General features: G+C 38.5%; 1 protein-coding gene across 1 annotated transcript in view; it reads right to left on the reverse strand.

Annotated features, from left to right (window-relative positions):
* Nucleotides 1-948: 948 nt before the first annotated feature.
* The window catches only part of MACO1 (macoilin 1), a 31,780-nt gene continuing 5,025 nt past the window's right edge, over nucleotides 949-27,703 (reverse strand). The window contains exons 2-11 of the mRNA XM_075195347.1: nucleotides 20,397-20,538; nucleotides 11,961-12,087; nucleotides 9,116-9,239; nucleotides 8,497-8,675; nucleotides 7,742-8,228; nucleotides 4,856-5,014; nucleotides 4,557-4,739; nucleotides 4,352-4,472; nucleotides 1,582-1,756; nucleotides 949-1,413 (exon numbers count right to left, since the gene is read on the reverse strand). Of these exons, the coding sequence (XP_075051448.1) occupies nucleotides 1,211-1,413; nucleotides 1,582-1,756; nucleotides 4,352-4,472; nucleotides 4,557-4,739; nucleotides 4,856-5,014; nucleotides 7,742-8,228; nucleotides 8,497-8,675; nucleotides 9,116-9,239; nucleotides 11,961-12,087; nucleotides 20,397-20,538 (1,900 nt within the window). The 3' untranslated portion in view covers nucleotides 949-1,210. The remainder of the gene's footprint in view (nucleotides 1,414-1,581; nucleotides 1,757-4,351; nucleotides 4,473-4,556; nucleotides 4,740-4,855; nucleotides 5,015-7,741; nucleotides 8,229-8,496; nucleotides 8,676-9,115; nucleotides 9,240-11,960; nucleotides 12,088-20,396; nucleotides 20,539-27,703) is intronic.

The following is a 27,703-nucleotide window of genomic DNA, read 5'->3' on the forward strand; positions in this document are numbered from 1 at the left end:
TGTGGAAACCCCAATCTACAAATCCTGCATTTGCCCCTGAAAGAGGGGGGTTGTGTAATGGGTCATTATAAACAAACACAATTTCAATTTTTCCTAAATGTTCAAATGCATTTTGTTTAACATAACACAGCAATACGCATTTAAAAAAAAATAATGAAGACATGAAGAGGTCATCTTAAAAGTGCCTACTTATTGTCAAATGGCTGCAATTTGGCTTAAACCTCTAGAACATAGCACAACTTAAACTGTTTTATCTACAGGCCTTTTGTTTTCATAGACTTATATTATCATAGACTTGTATTCCAATGTGTTTAAAAAGGAATAATGCAAGGTGGTGCTCTTTTGGCAAATACACATCTAAGAAGCCCTTTCAGACTGCAATGTTCAAAAAATACCATGATGGCCATCTGAAAACGTGTTCATACTACAACCTGATCCTTAAGCGTTATATTTTGTTAATAGCATTTGTTTTTGTGGTTTAATAAAATAAAACCATATTTATGGTTGGAAATGGCAGCTGATTAACCCAAATGAAGTAGATACCCTGGAAGAAGAAACAAAGGGACCAGTTTTGCAATGAGTGTTGTAACTAATTGTGGTACCCTCCAATTTCCTCAACTACATTGTAGTTTTTTTTGTGAAGACAGAAAAGTATGTCCCATGTTTATAAAAGGGTGAATGGAAAACAAACAGTGCAGTTTTTGTGGAAACCATTGAAAATTTGTGAGTCATATTTGTCTACATTTTATGTATAGTGTTCAATCACCCACTCTGCATACAGTGGGGGAAGGGGGATGGGACAAGAAACAAAAAAGCCAGCTGTTCCCTTTAAGACAGTTTGAGATTTATAAAATTCCTTAGTGACCAAAAGGACTGCAGCTACAGATGAACAATAAAATGGTGGGCAATTATTTAAACTGAAATGAATCATGTGTAATTGCTAAAAGATGAACTGCAAAATTCTGTGAGGTTTATTTAAAAAAAAAAAAAAAGTCCAAATGAAAAAACAAAACAAAAAAAACAAACAAACCAAACACTGCGCTCATCCTATCGCAACATGGAGCTTTCAGCTTTGCTTTTTCATTTTAAATTACAACAAATACAGTTCTTGTAATATAATTCCATCTTTAATTTCAACAGATGCTTTTGCATGTTGACTCCAGTCAAACAAAAATGATGGGGGATTGGGCGGGCTGATGGCAGTTGGCATTCATTTCTTAAGTGGCTGGTAAACTGATGCATTGGGGTCCAGTCCAGATGAGTTAGTCTCCACAAACTTGGAAGAGTAGTGTGGGGAAACAGGGCTGAGGGTACTTGTCCCTGCAGTGTATGTGATGCTGGGCATTACAGCCATTACTTCTGCAATCTTCTGTTTGAGGTCTTTGATTTCTTGATCTTTCTGAAGTATTTGTCCTAGGAAAGAAAAAAAATAAAAGCTTGTTAAAAAGAAATAAAAAATATAAAATTATATACACACTATATATTTATTATGTCTGTTATTTTACACCCAGTATTTTGTAATATTAATTGATAATGGAATGTAGCAATGAGACATTATAAATGTAGTAAAGTACCAGTTACCTTGAGCAATCTCCAGCTGTCTTTTTGCATCACCTAGTGCAGAGAACAAGTCCAACTTGATTCTGGTTTCTGCGCTGAGGCTATTTTCTAAGTGCTGTGTTTTATCCTGCATGGCTGAAAGTGCAGACATTAACACTTCTGTATCTTTTTCGTTTTCTTTGTATTTTCGCAGCTCCTGAAATAGAGAATGCAGTAGAGGTTTTAAAGCAGTGCAGTATATTAAACAGTGTGTACAACAAGACATTACTATACTTGTACAGTCATGACCAAAAGGTATTGAAAATGACACAAATATTTTTCACAAAGTCTGCTGCTTGAGTTTTTATGTCGTCAATTTGCATATACTCCAGAATGTCATGAAGAGTGATCAGAAACTGCAATTAATTTCAAAGTCCCTCTTTGCCATGACAATGAACTTTGTCCCAAAAACAACATTTCCACTACATTTCAGCCCTTCCACAAAAGGACCAGCTGACATCAGGTCAGTGATTCGCTTGTTAATAAAGATGAGTGTTGACGAGGACAAGGCTGGAGATCATTCAGTCATACTGATTGAGTTAGAACAGCAGACTGGAAGCTTTAAAAAACAAGGAGGGTTTTGCTTGAAATCATTGTTCTTCCTCTTAACCATGGTTACCTGCAAGGAAACATGTGCAGTCATCATTGCTTTGCACAAAAAGGGCTTCACAGGCAAGGATATTGCTGCTAGTAAGATTGCACTCAAATCAACCATTTTTCAGATCATGAAGAACTTCAAGAATGGAGGTTCAATAGTTGTGAAGAAGGCTTCAGTGCGCCCAAGAACATCCAGCAAGCGCCAAGACAGTCTCCTATAGTTGCTTCAGCTGCAGGATTGGGGCACCACCAGTGCAGAGCTTGCTCAGGAATGGCAGCAGACCGGTATGAGTGCATCTGCACGCACAGTGAGGCAAAGACTTTGGGAGGATGTAAAGAAGGCCAGCAAAGAAACCATCTCTCTCCATGAAAAACATCAGGGAGAGCCTGATATTCTGCAAAAGGTACAGGGATTGGGCCTGCTGAGGACTGGGGTAAAGTCATTTTCTCTGATGAACCCCCTTTTCAGATTGTTTGGGGCATCTGGGAAAAAGCTTGCCCAGAGAAGGAAAGGTGAGCGCTACCATCAGTCCTGTGTCATGCAAACAGTAAAGCATCCCGAGACCATTCAAGTGTGGGTTGCTTGGGAGTGGGCTCACTCACAATTTTGCCCAAGAACACAGCCAAGAAAAAAGAATGGTACCAAAACATCCTCCAAGAGCAACTTCTCCCTACTATCCAAGAACAGTTAGGTGACGAACAATGCCTTTTCCAGCATGATGGAGCACCTTGCCATAAGGCAAAAGGTAATAACTAAGTGGCTCGGGGATCAAAACATCAAAATTGTGGGTCCATAGCCAGGAAACTCCCCAAACCTTAATCCCATTGAGAACTTTGGGTCAAACCTCAAGAGGCGGATGGACAAACAAAAATCCACAAATTCTGACAAACTTCAAGCATTGATAGAGCCAGAATAGGCAGCCAGTCAGTCATTATGTGGCCCAGAAGTGACAGCATCCACGGCGCATTGCAGAGGTCTTCAAAAAGATGGGCCAACACTGCAAATATTGACTCTTTACATAAACTTAATATAATGGTCAATAAAAGCCTTTAACACTTATGAAATGCTTGTAATTTTAGTTCAGTATACCATAGCAACATCTGACAAGAAGGTTTAACGTTGAAGCAGCAAACTTTGTGAAAACCAATACTTGTGTCATTTTCAAAACTTGTAGCTATGACTGTATAGTGCAAGCCAGTAATATTGAAGCTAATACTAGAAGGCACTGCAAGCTAGATTAGTACAGTTAATGTAAATGTAGATAGTGCGAAAGAAATGTGCTCTATGCTGGCATCCCTAGAACAGTGGACTTCTTAAGTAGGGTAATTTAAAGGCATGTGCCCGTGTGATCACACAGTGCTTCGGCTACACTTCCAGGGTTTTTACTGTGCATTTCTGATGTTTTACACACAAAGAATACGGAACATTTACATGCAAAGAAATATGTGCAATCCAGCTAAGCCAATATCAAATGTACAGCCCAGAAACAGACCTAGTGGGTAGTTTAGGGTGAGTCAGGTAAACTTAAAACGGTTAAGTCCCTAAAAACTATATTTCAAAGAGTACTAGGATAGCAATATAGGTTATATCTTAAAAGTACACATCCTTTGTTACAAGTTTGACACTATCTAGATGGAAATAAGACCATTAGCAATGTTGTTTTAACTTGCAATCTTGATAGTCGATGGTTTCGTGATTTCAATGGCTCACACGATCTTACTAAATGCTGCTACTAGCAACTAGGTTAGATAAGTAGACTAGTTAGGATGTGTTTTGTTAATTTTATTTTCTGTGTTGTATGCTAAATCACAGGAAACTACACATACAACATTTGAAGGAACTCAACAAGAGGGTTGTTCTTTAAAATCACATCCACTAGGTGTTTTGTGTCTAGTTTGTGTTCCCCTTCTATGTCTAACACAGCTGCAACATTTTCAGTTCTATATTACATGTTTGAGGGTTCTTAGTTAATCATTATTTAATCATTTGTTTAAAAAGCTGCAATCCCTTGCTGTAGTTTTAGTAAAAATCAAACCATTGAAATTTGGCAAGCAGTGCTCCTTAAACTCACTTGAAATTGATGTGCGCAACCTTGGGAGCAATGGTGGGTCCCTGCAAGCCACCACACCCTAAGATATTTAAAAGATACAATACCTGAACTTTTAACTCCAGTTCTCTTATCTGGTCTTCTTTTAGTTTCATGTCGATCGACAACTTTTTACATTCACTCTCTAAATCTCTGATCCGACTTCTCAATGTTTCTGTACATTCACCTCTGATGGAGAAAAAAAATATCAGTAACTTTGCGTCATACAATGTGGGGGGGTGAACAACCACACTGAGTTCTCACATGTGATACCTGTTTGCTGCAGCAAATGCAACTGCTCTTGCTGCTGTGGCTTCTTCTAATTTCTTCCTTTTTTTCTCCTCCATAAGCTGCTTCTCTACAAATGCTCGAGCTTCCTGCTCTGCTTTGAGCTTTTTCTCCAGCTGACTGATTGTCTGCTTGTCTTTCTGTTTCATTTGAACAGCATTATGCAACCTGAGATAACACAAATGAAATGTTTTTTTTTTTCCTAATAAAGTGTCCAAATTCAAATGGAAGAAAACAAAAAAAAAAAAAAAAAAACACATGCACTTTCTTATGAGAAGACTTACTTATTTTGCAGCAGCTCATTTTCCTGTCTGAGCTGCCCTATTTCGTTTCGAATTCCCCGCTCTGTGCTAGATAGTACACTGATCTGACTGCGCAGATCCTGTTCAATCTGTCTGCTGCCCTGCAAATCTGCTTTTAATTTCTTTACATCTTGTTCCAACCTAGAAAAAAAGATTGAGAACGTTTAATCAAACATACAAACACCTTTAATAAAATACTTTGGTACTGTGTAAATTGTTGAAGCAGTGATGGCCTGACTGGAAACTAGTCATTAAAAGGAACAGTATTAATGTTGTGCAGATTGTTAAGTAAGAGTTTAAGCCAACAAAATAAAATTTGAGTATACGCAACAGAATGTGTAAATACACTGTAAAGCTGAGTAAGTTTTTATTGGGAGACTCCCTTTGTAGGTTTCCAAAGATGGACAGGAAATTCGACTACACAAATTATGAAGCAGACTTTAAAACAAACTACTGTGTCCTAGTTACATATGGAGGCTGAAAATAGTAAATTAACATGTTATTTAATAGTGTTGATCCAGATGTAAGCTAAACTCCTCCCCCACCCCTACCAGAGACTCCTGGGTGATGGCAATTACAAGACAAGCCTTTCGGTAAATGTTTTACCTATTTGACTGAGAAATTCCTTGACTAGTCTCATGAAGAGGAGTGACATTAGGATTTTGGCAATATGATTACATTTAACATACCTCTAACAGCTTCCAGTTTCTGAAATGTGGTCATGAAATGTTACTTTTGGGTCTTGGACACTGCTTTTAAACTGAATATATGGGTAGAAAAACCTAGTGAGGTCCTGAATATCATCTTGCCAGCCAGCACCTATAAATCTAACGTAGCCTAGTATAACTTTCAAATGAAGTATCACAGTTCCCAGGAACAGAGCTGGAACCTGAACCAGTATCTATGACCTAGCAGAATACAAACTTCTAGCATGATGTAGATAGTAGTACAGTAGTTGGAAAAAAGTAAAAGCAAATAAAAATCTTTTTTGGAAAAATCATATAAACCTTCAGATTTGGAAACTGATAATCTATCTTTAAACAGCAAAGACCACTATATCAAAGTGTTCACTAGACATGTATGGCTTAAAGATTAACTTGATCATCTGCAAAGCTTCACACATAAATATACAGCGCCAGGCAGTCAGTATAACAAATCATATGAGAAACAAAGGATTCATAAAAAAACAGACCACAACATATGTTGTTGGTGAATGAGGTGCAGATGCAAGATATAGGGTAGACAAGGCCTTGCTAGTGAGAGCTTAGTTTTTAGGCTCTTTAAAAAGGCCATAGTATCTGTAGACTAGACAAGTTGGTGTTTAGACCCAAGTATGAGAATGATGCCTGAGGATTCAACATCACAGGAAAAAAAGTGAGGATGTAGTGACAGAGGCATTAATTATTGGACAGTGATTTATTAATATTCTGTCCAACTTTGTAATTTAAGTAGTAGGAAATGACAGTAAACAAGTGGTTCTGGATTGTAACAAATGTATATAGATGTAAGAAGTCTGAGATGAGAGGCCTTTTCTACAACAATGCCAAGCAGGAAGTCACGGATAGCTTTTAGACATGAGTGTTCTCCATGGAAGATTCATGGATGTTTTTAGTACGATTGGTGTACCAAGGATGAAATAGAATACAACAAGAAAGAGAGTGTGATTTAGTGAATTTGATAAAGCACTACAGGAAATGCATAGTTGGTGGCAGGCAAAGAGAGACAGCGTTAAAGAGAACTGGCTGAATTGATGCACAGAAGGGGGATACAGGAAGTGAAGCAAATTAAAAAGGGGAGTTAAAAAACAATTCCGCAGAGATGAGGGGTATGACCTGGTCACCAAGGCGCCCAAATCTTGGATGTGTGAATATTTACAATTGATCCTCTCCTAGTGCTGCTGTGTCAGTCTGAGCTCAGAAGGCTCAGCAGAGTTCAGTAATATACTCCCTGCTATATTTAATTGATGCCCTAGAATTCCATGCACACTGCCTGGAATACTAGAACACCAAATTGAAACTTGCCCAAAGAGGAGACAATCAGATCATTTCCTCTCCGCATTGTACTTCGAGGAGAAAATATGGGTTCCCCTCAGTAAATTGAGAGGAGCAGCATGGTGGTGAGTTAGGGATTAATGAAAGGAATTAATGATATAGCATGTTAATAAGGAAGGATATAAAAAAAAAAAAAAAAAAAAGTGTTTATTGATTGATGCAGAAAGGAGGCATTAATGATGACTGAAGTGTTAGAGGGGTAGAAGGTTAACAGGGTCAAGATGAACAGGAGTGTTGCGGTAATCCCTAATGACTACAGAAAACACAAGGCCTCTCTCTGGACTAAATTATAATCAAGGTACACACTTTCTATTTTCCCAAGACCAAGCACATCTCTGTCCATCTTTTTACTCCTACCATTTGTTCAGCCCTTTAATCAATATGGGAGGCTGGCCTACACATGACCTCTGAACCAGGCCTCAATACCCTTAGACCTTCTCAAATTGACACTTCCCTTTATCACTTCAATCAACCTATCAACTTCAAATAACTTTCTTGCAACCTACCTCGTCTATTTCCCTTACCTACTCATACCACAGATTTAAGATCTTTAACTGAAAGCATGTCTTAGCAAAGTCCGGCAGACAGTCATGCTATAGACCTTTTGGAATTATTTCCACAACTATCCCCTCAAGACCTTTTGTGAATTATAGGAAGCATTTACATTTTTTCATTCATTGAAATGAAGAACTCCAAGAATGTCATTTATGCACAAGCTAACCAACTGAAAAATTAATGTTACAGAAAATCATACCAAGTCATAATTTGATACTTATAACACCACTTTCCCCATTATGTGACTTGCAAAGTCACTCACCTTACTAAAGTATCTGGTTTGCTAAGCTGGTTGTTTGGGATACAGTTCTCCATAGGATCTTTGTGCGTGCTTGGGCTTTTACTAGTGCATTTCTTCTTGTCATTCTTATTGGACACTGAAGAGGGAATACTCCCATTAGACGAGCTGTGGCTCCGAGGAGATGAATTAGCTGTCCCTGTGGTATTCTTGTAGTTCTTAGAGGAAGTTGTGCACGTGTCCTCTTTTAAGAGGTTCTCCGTGCTCCCCAAGTCATTATTCAGTCGCTTACTGTTGATATGATTCTCCATATATTCTATCTCCTGTATTTTAGAGTCTGTAGGCTGCAGGATGTTATTATTAATCCCTAAATTGTGTCTTTTCACATCCTTGTCTTTGCCCTTTTCTTTATATTCCAACTCTGGTAATGTGCTGGAAATCTTTTTATTTGATGAGAGTCCGTTGTGCTGTAACAGTATTGAAGAATCCATTTCTGATAAACCCTTGGCTGCTGTAGTATGAAAAAGAAAGTTACTAATGTCAAAGTTAAGATGCCCTGACTACGCATACACCATTAAGTGAAGCTAGCAAGTTCATGTCCGAGATCATGTCTGAGATTCAATACAGTAAATGTTAACAAAGGCCAAAAGGTAGTTAGCTGCCTTACGGTTCTGTTTAGAATATTTTTAAACACTATACAATTCCCCATATATAAAACTTAGATATAGTTACATGTACTCTAGATATGTATGGCATGAGCAGTTTTAAAAAGTACCAACCTTCCTCTGCTTCCCTTTCTTGTCTCTGTAACATCTGCTGTTCTGGGGGCAGTGCCTGCTGCAGGAGCTGCATATAAAACTCATTTTCCTTTTGTACCTCTTTCTGTTTTCTTAACCGCATTTTATAACTTACGTAGCTTTTGAACCCGAAGCCCAAAGTGACTACAGGATACCCAATACTGTAAACAAAAAAGACAAAAATATTTGAGACAAATAATCATACAAAATGTTAACCTATTTTTTAAATTGGGCACTCACTCCTACAAAAACCTCCCTCATGTATATACAAATACCATGGGCTAATACACATGCAAGAAGCTATTTTTCTTGGTACAGCTCATCAATGAAATGCATTGCAAACAAATGATACATAGCAGAAGTGTTCTAGCAGCTGATGTGACTCCCATGTGACAAAAACTGTTATCAGCTGAAAGCTAGATGTTACTAGGCAAGAACACCATATTTTTCTGGAAAAGCATATTTTAAACACATGTAACACCAACTTGGTAAGCAATGTGATTTATTATTTTCACCAGACAGCAGAACAGTTAAAATACTTTCACTTCCTATAGTCAAACAAGAAAATAAAAATATGAAAAGGTTATAGGAAAAATTTTACCAATGTGCAGCAAATGGACGACATAGATCTACATGAAAATTCTTCAGATCTTTAAACCTAATTGCTGCTTCGATATATACAAATAGTATCCACAGCGAGACTGTAGGTAAACACACTCCTCTTTCTGTGTAAAGAAAAAAAAAAAAAGAAATGGATTGTACAACAAGAATAAGTTTGAATAGAAGTTATACAAGCAAAATGCTCAGTTAATTCAGTGCAATGGATAGAGCAGAAATTTAGCGAAATTGTATATGTCATCTCAAAACAAACTGTACCTAATTATTTGCATGAATTATTTAATCAAGTATTGCCCTGCCACCTCTCCCAATCATTTGTAAAACGTAATATAAGCGCTTCCTTCATGAGTTCAGCTCCCATCGGTAGAGCCGTCCATAAGGTAAGGATGTGTCATCTAGTAGTTATTACTTAGATTTAAAAAAAGGAGAAACATTCTAACCCACAGATTGTTTGCTTTACTGACCCAAAATACACTAAACTAATTGATTGATTGTTTCAAGCTCCTCTCAAAAAGAGGCGAGCCAGGATAGTTAAATCAAAAAGGGGTTCATTGTTTTTTGTTTTATATAAGTGGCAAGCCCATCCCCCTCTAATTTTTGTTATGTAGTGAGTAACTAGATGAAAATCCCCCTCTATCATATCACTTTCATAAACATTCAAATTAGATTAGATTTCCATTTATACAAATGTGTTACAGTATCTTCCTTAAAAAATCCATAGCAACATTCAAATTAGGTAATGGAGAGATTGAAGGGAAAAAAACAAAGAGGTATCTCACTGAAAAAAAGAAAAAAGGAGGGGGAAAATCACGTGCATTACAAGATAAAAAATCCAAATACACCTTGCCACAACAGCCTATATAGGCATGATAGAATGATATCTTGTGACATTAGTATTTAAGCTAGTTGTGAACAACTTGGAATATTTAAATTTCTTGCAATATGAGTTCATTGAAAAACATTGCTCCATGTGTATATGTTGAGCCTACAAATAGGTTAATGAGCATGTGAATATACATGAGGATGAGAGTTTGCTCTTGCTGGTGGTATACTCGCTTTTTTCTCAACTCTAGTATTACACTCACATGCAAAATCCCAAATGGAAATAAAAAAAAAAAAGTGTCTAAAACAAAGGAGATTTCACACAAGATAAGCTAGTTTACAAACAGAAAAGTGCCAAAAAGGAGATTCCCCTAAGCAAAGGATAAATATAGGCAATAAAATAAAGCAATAATATAAATTAGTTCCAATTCCTTTTGAAAGGTAAATGTAATCCTCAACATAAGTGCTTTGCATTAAGTACTAAACCTAATTGTACAGTAGCAATTTAAGTATCAATAACAAAAAATAAGTCCAATTCATTTTTGTTAACACTTTACAAAGCCAAACCCTTGCAAATGTGCAGTCTGCATTAGTTTATCACTTCAATTACTTGTATCACCTTTTGGTCTTTGATTAGTGATAGACATCATTTTGGGTATCATAATAGTCAGCCTTCATACAGCAATGAAACACTGCTGCAATACCTGTAGGATATTAGGCTAGTCAATGGGTAGGTTGTACAGAATTATACCATATGTAAAAAATGGAATTCTAACTGGAAGTTCTGATTAAATGGTGAACTATTCACTTAGCGCTGCATATTACAGAGCACAGTAGTTCTAAGATGCAGAAACTTTTCAACTATAACTATGCTCTTAAAATGCACATTTCTTACATATGTATTTTGTTGCTTTTAGCATGGTGCACACACCAGTCAGACACAAAATATACTTAGGGAGCACTGATCTTTAGGCACATTTAATATTAAGGAATGAAACATTTATGATGGTGCATGACCTATTTTTCTCACGGTAAGCAATGCAGTTATTTTTCCCATATGCTCATATTCACAGACAAAACATCAGAGGCACAGTGAAAGTGTTTAATAAACGTGACCTCCATACGGGAAGCAACAGACCACACATGGAAGTAATACACCCTTGTTAATAGACATTAAAACATATTTAAGCTTTTGAAACAGTTGTCCAATGCATGCACATGCAGATAACTGCCAGAATGAGTGAAACCATTCAGTAAATAATTGCTCTGGAGATAGTTCATATCAGTTCATACTTGGGGTCAGAAAAAGCATGAGCAAGTCTAAATGACCAATACGGTGCTTAGAATGGCTAGATAATGAAACCGTAAAATAAAGTGTGAATGTCGAGATATATTGAACAGGAGCTACAGTGATGAATGCTCGTCTTGCTGATATTTCACAAGGAACACTGGTTAAGATGTTGGTATGGCAGTATGTAGAGAAGACATTAACTAGTGGCAAATGTTAGACATTCTGGAGTAGGATATGAAAGCATTTCCCACATCTAGTGACTAAATGTTCATCTGATGGAATTCTACATGGCGGAATGGTGTTGCATCTCTTTAGGAGAGCTCAAAACTATGGTAGAAACTATGCCATGGTAGATTAAAGGTGTACTTGCAACTCATGGTGGCCCAAAGTACTTTTAATACACTGTTTATTTTGGTAGTTACAAATAATGTAAGAAACATGGGTAAGATTGGCATGATTAGTGAGATTACATGAAATGTTATTTCATCCAAAAATTATATTAAATTCTGAAGTGTGTTGGTCACCCCAGAAGCCAAGCAGCAGAAAGTCAGGCTTATAGTTTAACAATTTTACATTTTCACTACTTTGGATGGAAAACAGTATAAAAGCAACTGCAAAGTAAGCACTATAAACGGGCGATTACAAAAAGAAAAAACAAAAACCTATGCCCAAAGTCTTCACATTTGCATATACCATGAAATATATAATTGCTTACCTGTATGCCAAACATACTGTACCCAAACATAGGTACTGGCTGCAAAAAATAGCCATTGCACTGGTATAAATAGGAGACATATTATATCCGATGTGAATGCCACACACACAAAAAATACTGAGAAGGCCTGAAATACAAACAGAACAGAAAGACAGTTAATACAAATATTACCAGAAATGAATGCAAAAAACACTGGATTTGAACATTCTATTCTATATAAAAAAAAAAAAAAAAAAAAAGGGATTTTTACTCACCGTAAAATCCATTTCACTGACTACAATGGGGAACACTGCGAAACACTGGGGTATAGTAGGCAGAGTATGGCCTCCCATCGGAGATCAAACTTAATGTTTGCATAACCAAGTTCAGAACAGAGGGCCAGCCAGCCGTCACAAAAGAAGAAAAAAAAAAATGTAACTTCAAAACACCAACAATTAGAGCAAGGGGAAGGTGTGCAGTGTCCCTCAATGGAGGGAGAGAAATGGATTTTCTGGTCAGAAAAAAAAGAAAACCACTCTTCTCTCTTTCCTGCCAATGGGGGACATACCAAAACTACCCCTAAGGGAGGGATTCCTCTGAAACAGCTGCCAGCGCACAACACCTTATGCCCAAAACTAGCATCCAGATATACAAAGCCTTGCAACTTGTATAATGTCAAGGTCTTGACAGATGACCACATCGCAGACTGACAATTGGTCGGAGAAGCCCCATAACAGCACCCATGAGGCACTAACAGCCCTGTAAATTAATGTGAATTTTTAAAGCAACCAGCACAGGCCTAGCAGCCTGGACATAAGCCAAGCAAATAGTTGACGCAAGTCAGCGAGGAATTGATTGCTTAGAGACAGACCAACCCTATTTGCGAACATTATACAGGATGTCAATGGTCTTGCGAAGAGGCCATCCGGTCCACATAGCACGAAAGGGCCCCAACCACATCCAAAAGAAGCAAAGTGTCATGAGAATACCTGAATACAGGACAGAACACCGGAATGTCAATCTCCTGGTTTTGATGAAACCACAAAGAATGGTTTTGTGCTCAGCACAGCCCTGTCCGGATGGAAGACCAGAAAAGGGGGAAATACAGCACAGCGTCCCTAACTCAGACACCTGACGAGCAGATGGAAGGCATTTCTTGCCATTTCAAGTCACATAATTGATATCAACCTGGTGCAAAGGCTCAAAATTAGTGAGCCGTGAGTATCAGATTAGAATCCCACGATTCAAGCAGATGTACAAAAGGGAGCAGAACACCCTGCAGAAAGGTTTGAACATCCCGCCAAAATGCCAGTTTCTGCTTTTTTTTCAGCAGTAAATGCTGAAAATCTGCAGTTTTAAGGAAGAAAGGAGTAGCCCCTTATTCAAACCCTCCAGCAATAAGTAAAGCAGGCGGGGGAAGACTAAAAGGAGAAATGTGAAAACCCAGATTCTCACACCAGAGTACGTAAGCCTTTCACATCCTGTAAATATTAAGGCTAGGAAACCCTTTCCTCTGCAAATTGAGGTCACCATAAGGGTGCGCGAGAACCCCTGGGCAAGAAGAATTGGTGTCTCTGAAATCAAGCCGTCAAAGCCAGATGTAAGCGTGGTAGCAACAAGGACCCTGAACCAGAAGATCTAGACTAAGCAGCAACAGGAACTATGTACAGACCACCATCTCGAGAATGTCCGAGTACCACGTTCTGTGTGGCCAATCGGGAACTACCAGAATTGCAGGAGTTATTTGAGCACCGCGGGACTCATGGGTAGCGGAGGGAAATTGGTATACCAGACGAAGCCTTGCATTGGTGTCATGACTATTCTGTGACGCTCTCGAATCTCTGGACTTCCAAGTCCCCCAGAGAGGGGGACTCGGAAGGTCAAACTAGACGCCATGAGGTCAATCTCTGGTTGACCACAACGCTGAAACAGAATGGCAACGCACTCCTCGTAAAGCAACCATTCCCTGGGGTGGATCCTGTTGTGGCTTAGGTAATATGCCTCCAAATTCTCCACCCTTGGGATTAATATGGCCGAAATCATGGGAACACAATGTTTACTGCTTCTTGCAGTGCCATGGCACTGTGCGGCTTCCCGGTCAGGATTCCAGGAAAGACCAGAGGCCTTGGAGTCAGATCAGACTGATACCCACACCCCAACCAACGAGTGGAAGGAATGACCCTTCTCCATATTTGTTCTGGTTAACCACTATGCTGTTGACAGCGTTCTGATCTGCTTGTCCACATGCCAAGGGTAGACCTGGACCATTTCTAGAGGAGCTCTCTCTGAAGTGGTTGTGAATGAAATTACAAGAAGGAAACAGCCTCGAGCACTAATACCATGGACCCAAGCAATTTCATGCAGTGGAGGACTGACTTCTCTTCTGAAGAGACCCGAGGGTAAATTTATAAAGCTGCAGGTTTCAAAAAGTGTAGATGTTGCCTATAGCAACAATTTGATTCTAGTTACCATTTAGTACAAAATGACAGCTAGAATCTGATTGGTTGTTATAGGCAACGTCTCCACTTTTTCAAAACCACAGCTTGATAAAATTTACCCCTTGGTCTTGTGCAGTAAAGAAATAATCTCGTTTTCTGTGAGGAACCCCCTGAGGCACTGTCGAAGTTGAGACCCAGAAAACACATCTGCTGCACTGGAAACAAAGCGGATTTGGGTAGATTTAGAAACCAGCCGGGAGTTTCCAGAAAACAAATAGTCAGCTCAGTGTGTTGCAGAAGAGATTCTGACTGCACTGTCAACAGGAGGTTATCCAAAATAGGGCATGATAGTGACTCCCTGAGAACGCAGGAGACTCCGCCATCACTGCCATTATTTTGGTGAACACCCTTGGAGCAGAAGAGAGTCCCAGGGTTAAGCCCTGAATTAATGGTGCTCACTGCAGATGGCAAAACAAAGAATAGATTGATGCCCCTCCCATATTGGAACATAAGCATCTTTTATGTTGAGCGATGACAGAAATTCCCCCTGTTCCATTCCTGCAATGACAGAACTCAACTCCATCCTGAATAATCTCACCTGAACTCTAGTTGAGAGTTTTGAGGTTCAGGAATAGGCGGACTGAACCATCTAGTATTAAAACTAGGGTTTTACACCAAACTCTTCCCACGCTGGAATCCAAATATTCTCCTGGAGCGCCAGTCTCTTGAGAGCATAGTGAGGTAGACCTGTGATGAACCTGCACAGAGGCATTTTGATCAAGTCAATAACATACACTTGTCACAATAACCTGCACCCAGACATCTGAAGTCTAGGCCTGGTCCTGAAAAAGCAGAACACTGTCCCCAACCATACGGATGAGGTGAAGTGAACAGTCAGGCCACAGCTTTGTCCCATTGCTTGGGCGCACCACGCCTACCGGTTACCCAACCTCTGTGTGAACCCTGCCTTGAGGAAAAGGACTGCCCTCTAGAGTGCATCCCTCTCAACCTGGCAAAGGTACAAAAGGACCAAACCCTGGGCTGCTTTGGTTTAGCAGTGCCGACAGGTAGAAAACAACTTTTTTCACCAGTGGCCACCTGGATGGTCTGTTCCAATTCGGAACCAAACAGAGAAGCCCCATTAAAAGGCAAAGATTCTAAGATACGCTTTGAGTTCGCATCTGCGAACCAAGAGTGCAACCACAGCAAACGGTGGGCAGTAATAATAAGCACAGAAAGTCTGCGGGTCAGGCTTCCTTAGATGCCGTCTGTTACAAGTAAGAAGTATCCTGAATATGCTACACCAAAACCAATAAGTCCGCTATAAGCACGCTGTCTTGAAGGCCCTTAGTCAATTGTTCTACTCAGGTCTGAAAGTGACCATATTTGGTTGAAACAAACTTCCTACTGTAACATATGCTGAATGTAGAAAAAAAATAATTCACTATCTGAGGGAAAGCGTACCCTGAACAGGAATAATGGTGGTTGTAGTGAGGCGAGCAACAGAAGAATCCACATTGGGAGCACTCTCTCATTTAACAGACTCCTGCAGTCAGGGTATTTCTGTACTGCTACTGGGTAAAATGGCCTCTTCGGTGAGGGAGAGCCCACACAAACAATCTAAGGAAGAGTATATCCCTACCCTCAGCAATGCCCACCTATTAATGGCTGCCTCCATGGTTGAGCCGATCTCAGTTGTGTATATTGGTGGTCCAGGTGCTTGCTGCATAATATATCAGGCTACTAACCGTAGTAGCTGACAGTGCCTGCCTCTGGTGCTCCTCCCTGCTTAGTTTGACTGCTGGTGATGCTTACTCCATAAAGGAGTCATTCTCACGGTTTTCCCCCTGTAGAGAGATACCCTGCTGTGAAGGGACTGTTCGATGCTAGGGGGATGGTAAGCAATGCGACTGAGTGGAGTGGCTGAAAGCTTCACTCTCAGCCACAAAGTGTGTGAAAACCCCCCACCACACAACGGATGCCACTGGGGTGAGGGAAGCCCAGAGGCTGCACAACACCTGCATGAACCTGGAGCGAAGGCAGCCCCTACGCTATTCACTCCTCGGGTAAACAAGAGTCCCTGCAATGCATAAAAAATAAAGTGGACAGGAGACCAAAAATAAAATGCCCTACCTCCTGAGCACTTTAACTAAACAGAGTTCGATCGCAGATGGGAGTGTATGTTCAAATAGGTTAACCTTAAAGTGCCATACTCCTACACCACCTACTATACCCCAATGTTTCTCAGTGTCCCCCAATAGCAGGATCGAAAAAGTTAACTTCCTACCATTTAAAGAAATGTTTTCTTATCACAGTATTTGAAACACTTGTGCCAAAAAAGTACTGCAAATGTATTTTATAAAGTATCACATGTAAAATAGAATCCAAACAGAATCTAGTCCTCAAATTCTAATCTCATCTGATTAAACAGTGAAAAGGTGTGAAAACTGCTTCTAAATTAAAGTAGCTATTTAACCAGATGTCAGCCACTAGCTAAGGAGAAGAGATATTTGCAATATTGTCAGACGAATTTGTTGCTAATCTGTCTAGAAAGATCATTTCCAAACTTTGAAGTCCATTCTTTTACACCAAAAAACATTTAGAAGCTCATGAGTAACATTAGAAAAAGACTGACTTCTGTGGAAGAGTAGAAAGGAGAAGCCCCTTTGCTTGAAAAAGGAAAACAAAACACACACCATTGCAGTATGGCTTAGATTTTCCAACTTGCATCTGAATAGAAAACTTCTGAACAAAAACCTCCAAGGTAAAGTTATTTGGTCTTCATGCACAGTGCTATGTTTGGTGGTTTACCACATAAATGCCCTAAAAATTTTGATGAACTGGAAGTGTTGGCCCACAATTCCTCATATATAATGTAATACACTAGTGAACTCAGAAAATGATTATTTCAAGTTGTTGCTACTGAAGGTGGTTCTACAAGTTACTGAGTCATGGGGTGTGACTATTTTAAAAGCATGAGCATTAGGGTAGACCACATATACATGAAGCACCTGGGTATAACGTGCAGTCCTAAAATCCTCAAAAAGTTTATTAGCAACAGTTGCACATAGGTAAATAAAACAAGCATTTGCAATGGCTTATGGGTGGAATTAAACCTGTTTTAGCAACCAAGAAATAAAACAAAGTTTCAGAGCAATACACTAGAAATACTAGTAAGATTGTTTCTACTCATGGTTAAATATGTTGGCTACATAAGAAAGCTAAAGCTTCTAAAGTAACGTAAGCTTAACCTTCTAAACCAAAGAACAACTTTAGGCTAAGAACGAAAATAACTAGCCAAAAAGTACAGAAAAAAAAATGTGCTAAACAATGCAAAATTCTTATACAAGGTAAAACTATTATGGTCAATGCTCTAAAAACTAACCAGAAGCTTCCCTTGGGAATATATGTGACCAAACCACTGGAGCCCAAACTGTGGTTCGAATGCAGTCATTCTGTATAGCTCTGATTCCAGGAAGCAACATGGTTTCCCTCTCCCTCTCTAAAATGCATCATTTTTAAGAGTGTGCTGTTTGGTAGCATTACTGTCTGTCATCAGTCATGACACTTCTCATGATGTTCAGTACATACTACCAAGCTCAGTTTAGCTTCTGTGGCTGATCAATGTAAAGTTAATCAGACAAACTTTTCACATTCCATCAAGTGACATGAGACAAAGAGGCTGGGGCAGCAGGGAGGACAGAGAAGGCAGAGAACTAGCTGAAGCAGCGTGGCAAGTACTTATTGTCTATAATGATGGCTTATTACTGTATTACAGTCACAGCTATTCATGGTACTGCGCACAAAACACCAATGACCTATTACAGGGCATTACTAGTACTGGAGGCATACTGTTGGTCACAACTACTACAGCGGGTGGCTTAGTAATGGCCATTACTGTTATTGTTGCAATATTACTGTACACCAATATTGGTGGCTTGTTAATGGTTAGATTAGTACTACTGTAGTCATACTTCTGGAATTACCATTTTGGAGGCTTATTATAGTGAATTATTGCTATGGCTGCAAGTTTCTACTGTCGTTGGCATTCCTCAGCATAATCATTTCAGTGTCTAATGTAATAGTTTAAAAATCTGATGTCCATGAACACCCTTCTGAACTGCAAGCATGCAAGGACATGCATTTATCATCAGTTCAACAGGATCCAATTCAATAAGCACACAAACATTTGTCATGTGTCTTGGAATTCATTCAGTTGGCTCTGGCTGACCAGTTTGTATTATGCTGGCTAGATCAGAAGTCTAGTGATTTGTGGGAAGCAAAAGTAGATTTTGTTTTGTTACAATAACCGATAGATAAGTATACAGACCAGTCATGAAACAGCACGAAGTGCACATAGGATCGACCAAGAAAAAAAACCAATGCAAACAAAACCCTTTTATATTATGTTGGAAAAAAATGTAAACAGATGAGTGTCATTAGGTTAGCCTAAACCAGTTCAGTTGGACAGTTGTGCTACATTCAGTATCTACAGTCTGGATGTAAACAATTCCCATGGATCTTGGACACAGCAGATTATAGATCCATATTGCAAGTGTGGAATGTTTAATTAACAAGTGTGGTTAAGATTTCCTAATGCTGTATTTGTATACTTAAATTGACCCTTTTACCTTCACCTAATTTTTTTTTTGCTATTTTATACATTTCTTCATGAAACTGTTTAGAAGTTATAGTTGCACATGTATTCTCCACAAACAATAAACATGTAAAAGGACTAAGCCAAACCTATATGTTTGGTACGCTAATACTTCTTTGTGACTCCACCTTTAGACATCTATATACTATAAATGTGGCGCTTGCAATAGAATTACTTATATAGCACTATCTCTGGCCTATCATGGCAATGATTGTGTGATTTGTTATGAGTTTTGTACTTTCAAGCAATAGGCCAACAGAAAGTGTGTATGTGTATATGTGTATATGTATATATGTGTGTATATATAATATATATATATATATATATATATATATATATATATATATATATATATATATATATATATATATATATATATATATATATATATATATATATATATATATATTTTGAGATGATCATTTTAGCTCTTTAAATTCAATTTCTAGATGTGGCTACTTAGCTCTCACTCATGTTCATTTTCTATCTACTTGAAGCAAGCCCTCATTTTAAGACATGCTGGGATGTTGTAGCCAATATTTGGCAACTAGCCCACTATAGCAACAAGGGGCTCTAAAACAACCGCGGTGCTGGATATTTATCAGATTGAAGCATCTTGCATAATTTTTGCCATTTTGAGCATACTGGCAAATGTAGTTTGAAGTTTACCCCTATTGGCCTGTGTGAGCAGTAATCTTCTAATCACACTAACAAACCCCATGTCAAAAGTGATCTGGCTACGTGGCTCACAGAGGCATCTCGTTGAAAATGGTCACCTACATGTGTGGGTGGCAAAGTTAGACATTGAACAGGGGCTAGATGCTTATGGTGAGTGGCAGAATCAACCCATGTATGGCCAATTTAAGACATCCCCACATTAGATTATAGCTATAACAAATCTGTTAGTGAGCATAAAAACAAAACAAAATAAAAACCATTTAAAAAAAAAGGCCATATTGCACCACTACAAACTAGAGATAGCCAGCCTGGGCTCGTTATCACTTTTTAGAGAATTCATCAGTGTGGGGATTCTTTTATAATGTAACTAGTACCCAGAGTATGTGGGGGAAGTGGGACTGCCTTCAGGAAGTAAAGTTTCTAGAAAGGAAAAAATTAAAATAAAGCAATAAAAAAAAAAAAAAAAAAAACACAAAAAAAAAACCTACATATTGTTATACAATGTACAGTCTATTACTACATTGAACCTAAAATGAGTCCTTTTAAATGCTGTTTAGTTGAAACATGTTTTGCATTATACCTACCTCTACTTCTGGGGCACAAGCCTCTGTACAAATATACTGCTTTTAATTTAGGCAGCCAGAAACAAACTTAAGAAATCCAAATAGCTTAATATATACATACCAAGCCCTGGTATCTGAATGAATCGTACACACTTCTGATGAACAGCCAGAATGGCCACAGATACTCAAATCTGAACTCCAGCACAAAGTCTGCAAGTAATACAAGGGCCCAGACAACCAGGAACTTCAGATACAGGAAGGTGCTGTAAGGATAAGAAGCACATGATTAAGGAGTTATAAAATCACAACTTGTAAATGTGCCGGAGACATAGAAAAACTGAATGCTTAACCTCCTCCACATATTTCAATGGACACACTAAAAACAGACAGGACCTTTATGTTTAGCTATTCTTGCTAGCCTCATTCACAACCATAGATAAAAGCTGTATTTAATGTATTTTCTTTCTGTTTAACTTTTGTTGTGAAAATATTACGGTCAAGATATTATAGCTATCAAGCCCTGCTCTACCCTTCAGATAAAAAAGTGCAACAAAAGTACTTTTATACATTCATTATTTCAATTGATATTGTATTGCCTAACGCTACAAACAGCACATTCCTCTCAAGACTAAATATATGGCACATTTATATCTATGTCTCGGTATTCTCAACCCACTTGTAAACATTTTACTCAAAAATGCATCTGTACATAAGGAACTGAAATTAATCTAAAACTTAGTTCCGTTAACTAAAGCTTGCCAACATGAAACGCTTCCACAAAACCCCATGTACAGGTTGCATCTCTTCTTGCCAAATGGAGCAGCTGCCAAGAGTAGCACAACATGGGGGTCCGGAGAAAGGCTTTGGAACACATTTAGCAGTCTAGTGCAATGGTTTTCTTCACACTGTGGCCCAGCTAATCTCGTGGAACATATGCTACAGTGTATAATCTAAAAAAGGTTTGTGCATTTTTTTTCATTTTTCTTAAAAGTCTTTTAACATTGACCCTACAATTGCCAATTATACTGCTGGTCAATTATACAGTAAAATGGTCAGTTTTGGGGATTATATTTTTAAAACACAATTTCTCAGCTTTATCTGCTCTCTGGTGTCTTTGGTGTGCCCTTCATATAAAAAAAAAATGAACACTAAGATTAAGATATGGAGTATGATGCAAGTTTGAAGTCTTTAATTAAAAAAAATAAAATTACACATGGAATACTTCTGCTCTATCCTATCTATGAATACAAATTACACCCAAATTAGAGGATATGATTGATTTAAACTTTTCACCTTTGACACAGCAAACTTACCAATCTTACTAAAGCATGAATGTGCTATGAGGTCTCCTGGTTAGGCAGGCTAGCAGCATTTAATATGATGCTGATTCCCAATATGATGCACCTCTTTCGCACGATACCCTTTCCAATACCAAGGAAATTCCTAGACAAACTCCATTTCAATTAGGAGTTCATACATTTGGAAAAACAAAACACCCAAACAGGGCCCATTTAAGAATAGCCTTTAACAGAAAGAAGGGAAGTCTAGCTCTGCCAAACCATGGTAAATATCAGGAAGCATGCCTATTATCTCATTTATGGGACTGGTCCCTTCCACCACACCAGAAACCATGGGTTAGAGACTGCCCTTAACCTATGCTTTCCCATTAGAACAAAATAATCCCACGAGCACAGTAGCATAAAGTGTATAAATAAACTGAGACTTAATACCCTAAAATAGGTATACATGCATCGACAGTGGACATTTCCAGCTAGGTCTAACAACCTCTAATATAAATACTTCAATGCACTTGAAACACAATATAAACTTGCTGATATATGTCAATAATAAGTATTCAAATGAATTCAGCTGAAATGTATAATGTACAGAAAAGATCCTAATAAAAAGGTCCTTATACTTTACACTTTTTTATAAGGACGGTTTAATTAGGATTTTTTTTCTGGACATTATAAATTTTAGATGAATTCACTTGAATACTTATTATTGACATATCAGCAAGTTTTTTATTGTGTGTTTCAATTGCATTGAAGTATTTATATTAAAAAGAGGATGTTAGACCTAGCTGGAAATGTCCCACTGTCGTATTTAGGGTATTATGTCTCAGTTTATTAACATACTTTACGCTACTTATATGCACTGTGGGATTATTTTGTTTTAATTTGTGTTTTTTGGGGAAATTTCTTGAATTCGTTCTCCACATTTCCACATTGGCAGCCTTACTTACATATTTCAGAGCAGCGCTGTTTTCCCTAAACCAAATTTACTTTTATACTTTCCCATTGAATATTTACTATGGTTCCCTTTATCCTGGAGACCACCTAATGATACCTTACCCACTATATGATAGCAGTATGGGATAGCGTTACAGAACCAAAGATCTAGCCGCTCCTACTGAAAACAAATTCCCAATCTTTACCTTTTCTCCTGGCAAGCAAAATCATTGCTATTTTAAACAATTTATTTAATACAATAGGACTCCAACTCCCTTCTCATGACTCTTATAAATACCTCCAAATTAGACATTGGATAACGTGCCTGAACAAACAGCACCTATGCCTAGGTCAACATCTCACTTTGATTTTTAACTAAACTAACAAAGGGAGATGGAAAATTGGGTATTACTTTCCGGTATAGATTTATCAACAGTGAACACCATACAAATCACTAATTTAAATGAAATGGAACACAGACCTAAGCAAAGAATTCTCTATAGAACTATACATAAATATATTTCTGAATGTCTACTGCATGTTCACGTGCAGTAGACATCAACCACACAAATGTTGATTTAATAGACTATACTTTACTTCACATTGTTCTCCCATTTTGGCAGCTGGGTGGCATTAAGAAGCAGCCAGGTGGGGGCAGTTGTAATACTTTGCAATAATTAAAAATGTAGGCTGCTGGATGTAGCACTCACATAGAACAGGCACAAATAGGAGAAACAATGGTTTATTCTATAATAATGGGACTCTGTTGGGCTCCAAGAGCTGGGTAGCGAGTAAAAACAGCCGGGTGGAGCACCCGGGAAATAGGTACTGGGGAGAACATTGCCTCTGCAAGAGTCCACAAAACGTGGCCCATACTTTCTAAGTTTTGCTGGCAAAATTGCAATGAAGAGGGAGACATTTATGTACTCTAGAGTAGACCAGCAAACCAGAACCTCTGGATGGATGTCTTCAACTTAGCCAGCAAAGTCATTAATAAATCAATAACACGTTCACCTGAATTAGCAGTCCTACATTAAGCTGGGCACACACTACAGAAAGTTAGATACTTCCCTTCTAATGAAATAGCTCAGGTGGTATGAATACATCACTGATGGAGAAGAATCTACACAAGCCCTGTCAAACAATACAACACCCTGCTTCATACAAACATGTAAGAATAACCCCAATCCACACAAGCTTAGACCTCTTGAAGTGTTTATGCCTGTATGACTATGATAGTGTTCATTCTCCACCATGTGCCCCACCCCATCTTCCCCTACCTTCCTCATTTTGCTTTCTGTACCCCCCAAGTTGGATTAAAATTCAATGAAAATTTCTTGATGTTTAAAAATAAAAATACTAAGCCATATTTTGTCATGTTAACATGCAACAACAAAAATAAATAGACAGTCAAACCCATTTAGGTATTTCCAGGCCAAAATGATCTTGTCAGAAACTGTTTAATGCAGGAAAAGGCAAAATATTTATTTCTAAGTTGTAGACAGGTTTCCATGCGTTTTCACTTGCGGTTTAACCAGAAAATGTTAATACCCTCTTCATATATCCATCTAAATTTCTTATATCACTAAGTGTTCCAGAAATACAAAGATTTATTACAAAATATTACCAATATACACAGGTAAAAAATCAACACAAAACATGACACATGACTTCCCAACCAGAAGAGTTTGGAGGAAATGTCCAATCATATTTTTTCTCTCTAAATTTAGTGAAGGACCACCACTAACCAGGGATCAGAAGGATGGACATCAAACTGCACTTTCTTCTTCACCCTCACCTACAAGAGCTTTAAAACCTGTAGCATATTCAGAAAGATATTTCCTAGGTCAGGGGTGGCCAAACAGAGACCAAGAGCCAAAAAATATCTATAGGTACCGCATAGTCAACTATATACCTTTTATATGTGTGCATATACATAGACTCAGTATTAACACACTCATACAAACCTTGCACACATACATTTAAAACATAACTTACAATATCTTCCTAAGCGGAAAAAGAAAATATCCAACACAATGCCAAAATGATCAGAATCCTCATCAAATCAGCACAGCTCTGTACTGCACAGTTCTTGGCTCACTGCCATGTCCAGTGGAGGAGGGTTCAAAGAAGGGTTACTTATAGTCTATTCACAGTAGCTCACACTGCTACTGCATAAACAATCCCTCAGACCTCTTACCGTTCCCCTCTGGACTCTCCATATGCCATCAAATCTCCCCATATGCCCATCAGACCACCCCACATGCTCTTTACATGCCACCAGATCTTAACACATGCCCCTTAAATGTCATCAGTCCTCCCCACATGCCATCAGATACACCCAAATTCCCCATACATGCCATCATACTTCCCCACGTCAGACATCCACACATTCATCAGATCTCCCCAAATGACAGCACATCTCCTTTCATGTTCATAAGCCTCTTCACATGCCCCTTATTAACATCTCCCACCCTGCAGAGCACATTATACTCTCCTCCTTCCCTGATTTGACTTTGACACTGACCTCCCTGCATTGTGAAGGAGGTCACAAGACGTGGCTGCTCTTTGTCAGTCGAGCAGCTGAATGTTTTCCAATCTGCCCCTGCCTGGAACACTATATTACTATGATGCATCTGGCCAGGAGCCACATTTCAAAGCTCAAAGAGCCGCATGTGGCTCTAGAACCACAGGTTGGCCACCACTGTCCTAGGTGATAGTACAGCTTTAAAGAACATTTATACTTCTCCAAAAGTGATTTTGCTTAATCTATGAGTGTTCAATAAAACAAAAAAACACAAAAATTGACTAATCTGTCTAGAGACACCATTCAACTCAATCTAGTCAATTATGCACAGCATGCATGCAGATAAAGAGCCAGCTCTACGCTTATGCAAACCTAGGGCGTTGTCTAGGATGCCAATGGTTAGGGATCATCTAAAACACTGACATACTGTAGCTCAATGTTTTAATGCCGCTGCAGTGCCCTCACATTAAGCGTGGACCTCTGACATGAAGGAGAAGCACCAAAAGAACAAGAAAAAAAAAAGGGTTCTTCTAGTGTTGGAGGCACATTTTAAATTGCTAGTTCCAAGACTATAAATTACTTCTCAAAGTAAATAAAATATATTTACTTTTTAATAACTCATTTATTATATAACCGACTATGAATCACTCCTTGAATATCACACACCTAGGAGATATTCTTGGAATGATTCACAATCAGGTATCGAATACCCTTTCAAGAAGAATTTGCAGAGAGAACCAGATATCTTTTAGAGGACTTTTCTCTGTTTTTATTCTGTTGCACACAGAGAATTCTGTTTCTACATAACAAATGTTAGTATTTCAATGGAGATCACACAACACTAAATAATATACATCGGATACACATTTTAACAATTTGAAAACTAAATTTTTTAATAACTCAATTACAGTTTAAAATAATGTGCCTCCAACACTAGAAACCTTTTATCTTGTGTTTTTGATGTATTATAATTAATTCTAGGAGAGCACCCCAAAAGAATAAGTTTTGGGATATACTTCTAGTGGAAAGTTAAATACATAAAGACTATTCTGGTGCAGACTCTTTTCTTATATACTAATGAAGAGAAGCAGAAAGCAGCTTCTTAGCACATGAAGCTGCCAACTGCTGCTCATCCATGCGTCAGTTTTACATTGAGTGTGGTGCATGGCTATGATGCTATAGCCAAGTGCCACACTCCTGGTCTGTGGAGCCGAGGATGTTTCCCCCCCATCTCAGAGTTGGTGTGAGTATTACTAGACTAGATAGATGGAACAAGTGTACTGTAGGAATCCTTCCTAATGCAGTTCAGGCGTATCTTCATTCTGCAGATTGCCACATGATTCCTGACCATGTCTACTGTCAAACTGCAGCAATAACCAGACCCATCTGCAATCACTCCGCATAGGTTGGCAAACTCTCACACTTTGAATAGTAATCACTGATGCTTTCAGGGCCCCTTAAAACATTAAGAGTAATACACTCTCTTGAGCATCTTGAAAAGGACATCCTTTTATATGTCTGTCAATTCAAGTGGCATCTTCTTCATCCAGTATAACAATCCTTAACGGGTGAGGATGTAGAGATAAACGGCAACCAGTATTTTCTTTCTTGGCATCAGCGGGAGGATCGAGAGTGGATGGAGTTTTGAGATCCATACACCCCTAGAAACTCAACCGCGGATACACACAATGAAAAGGTAATATACCATCTATAAAAACACTCGCCCAACGGGAACAAAGCAAAAATTCACATACTACTTTACCACATATGTGGCTCCTGATGGAAAGTGAACTGAACTTCTTCCGTGGTGCGCACCAGCTTCTGTGTGCGGACTGATAATTAGTAGCTGCACAAAAGTTCCATTTGAAAGCAGTTCACAAATGGTAATTTCGATTAGAAGATATCGCGGAGGATATAGAAATAAACGGCAACCAGTATTTTCTTTCTTGGCATCAGCGGGAGGATCGAGAGTGGATAGTTTTGAGATCCACACCCCCAGAAACTCAACCGCGGATACACAAAATGAGGGTTTACAGAGTCATAGTGTACCCAGCCATAGAGTCATAATTGTAACCCAAAGGGTCTGACTGCGATTGGAATGGGGAAGTTTGATCCAACCTTAAGAGGTGGAGATAGGTATAAAAGACTTTGTAGGGGAGAAGTATTCTGGATGTTTAAACTCCAGACTTTGTGTCCAGAGGGTCTCAATGAGACAATGGAATTCAATGATTGATATCTGTAAGGGCTCCATGTGTACATATATATCTGGTTGAATAGAAGCTCCTTTTCTGGTTACGAATTTTTAACATGATTATTGGGTCCTCATATGTCATTTTATTTTGACCAATCTCCAGAGATTGGGTCGATTGGTGGCAATTCGCCTTGAGTAGGTGGTGTTGACATGCACCAATTGTATGCGCTTGCGCGTATATATGCACACCTATGTGTATGTATATGCGCGTGAGGGAACGTAATTTAATTATATGGTCTATTATAGGTATGGGGTTAATTTACCTGTATTTTTACAGGTCTCTTAATGAGTAATATTTATTTTTCCTTGATTGCCAATTTGAGATTAGTGTATGATCAAATATATGTAATTATGGTTTTAAATTGTTTATAAATTATATGGATGTGGAACATACAATCATAGTTATATTATGTCAGTAG

This window comes from Mixophyes fleayi, chromosome 2 (genome assembly GCF_038048845.1).
Source record: "Mixophyes fleayi isolate aMixFle1 chromosome 2, aMixFle1.hap1, whole genome shotgun sequence".
Classification (NCBI taxonomy): Eukaryota; Metazoa; Chordata; class Amphibia; order Anura; family Limnodynastidae; genus Mixophyes; species Mixophyes fleayi.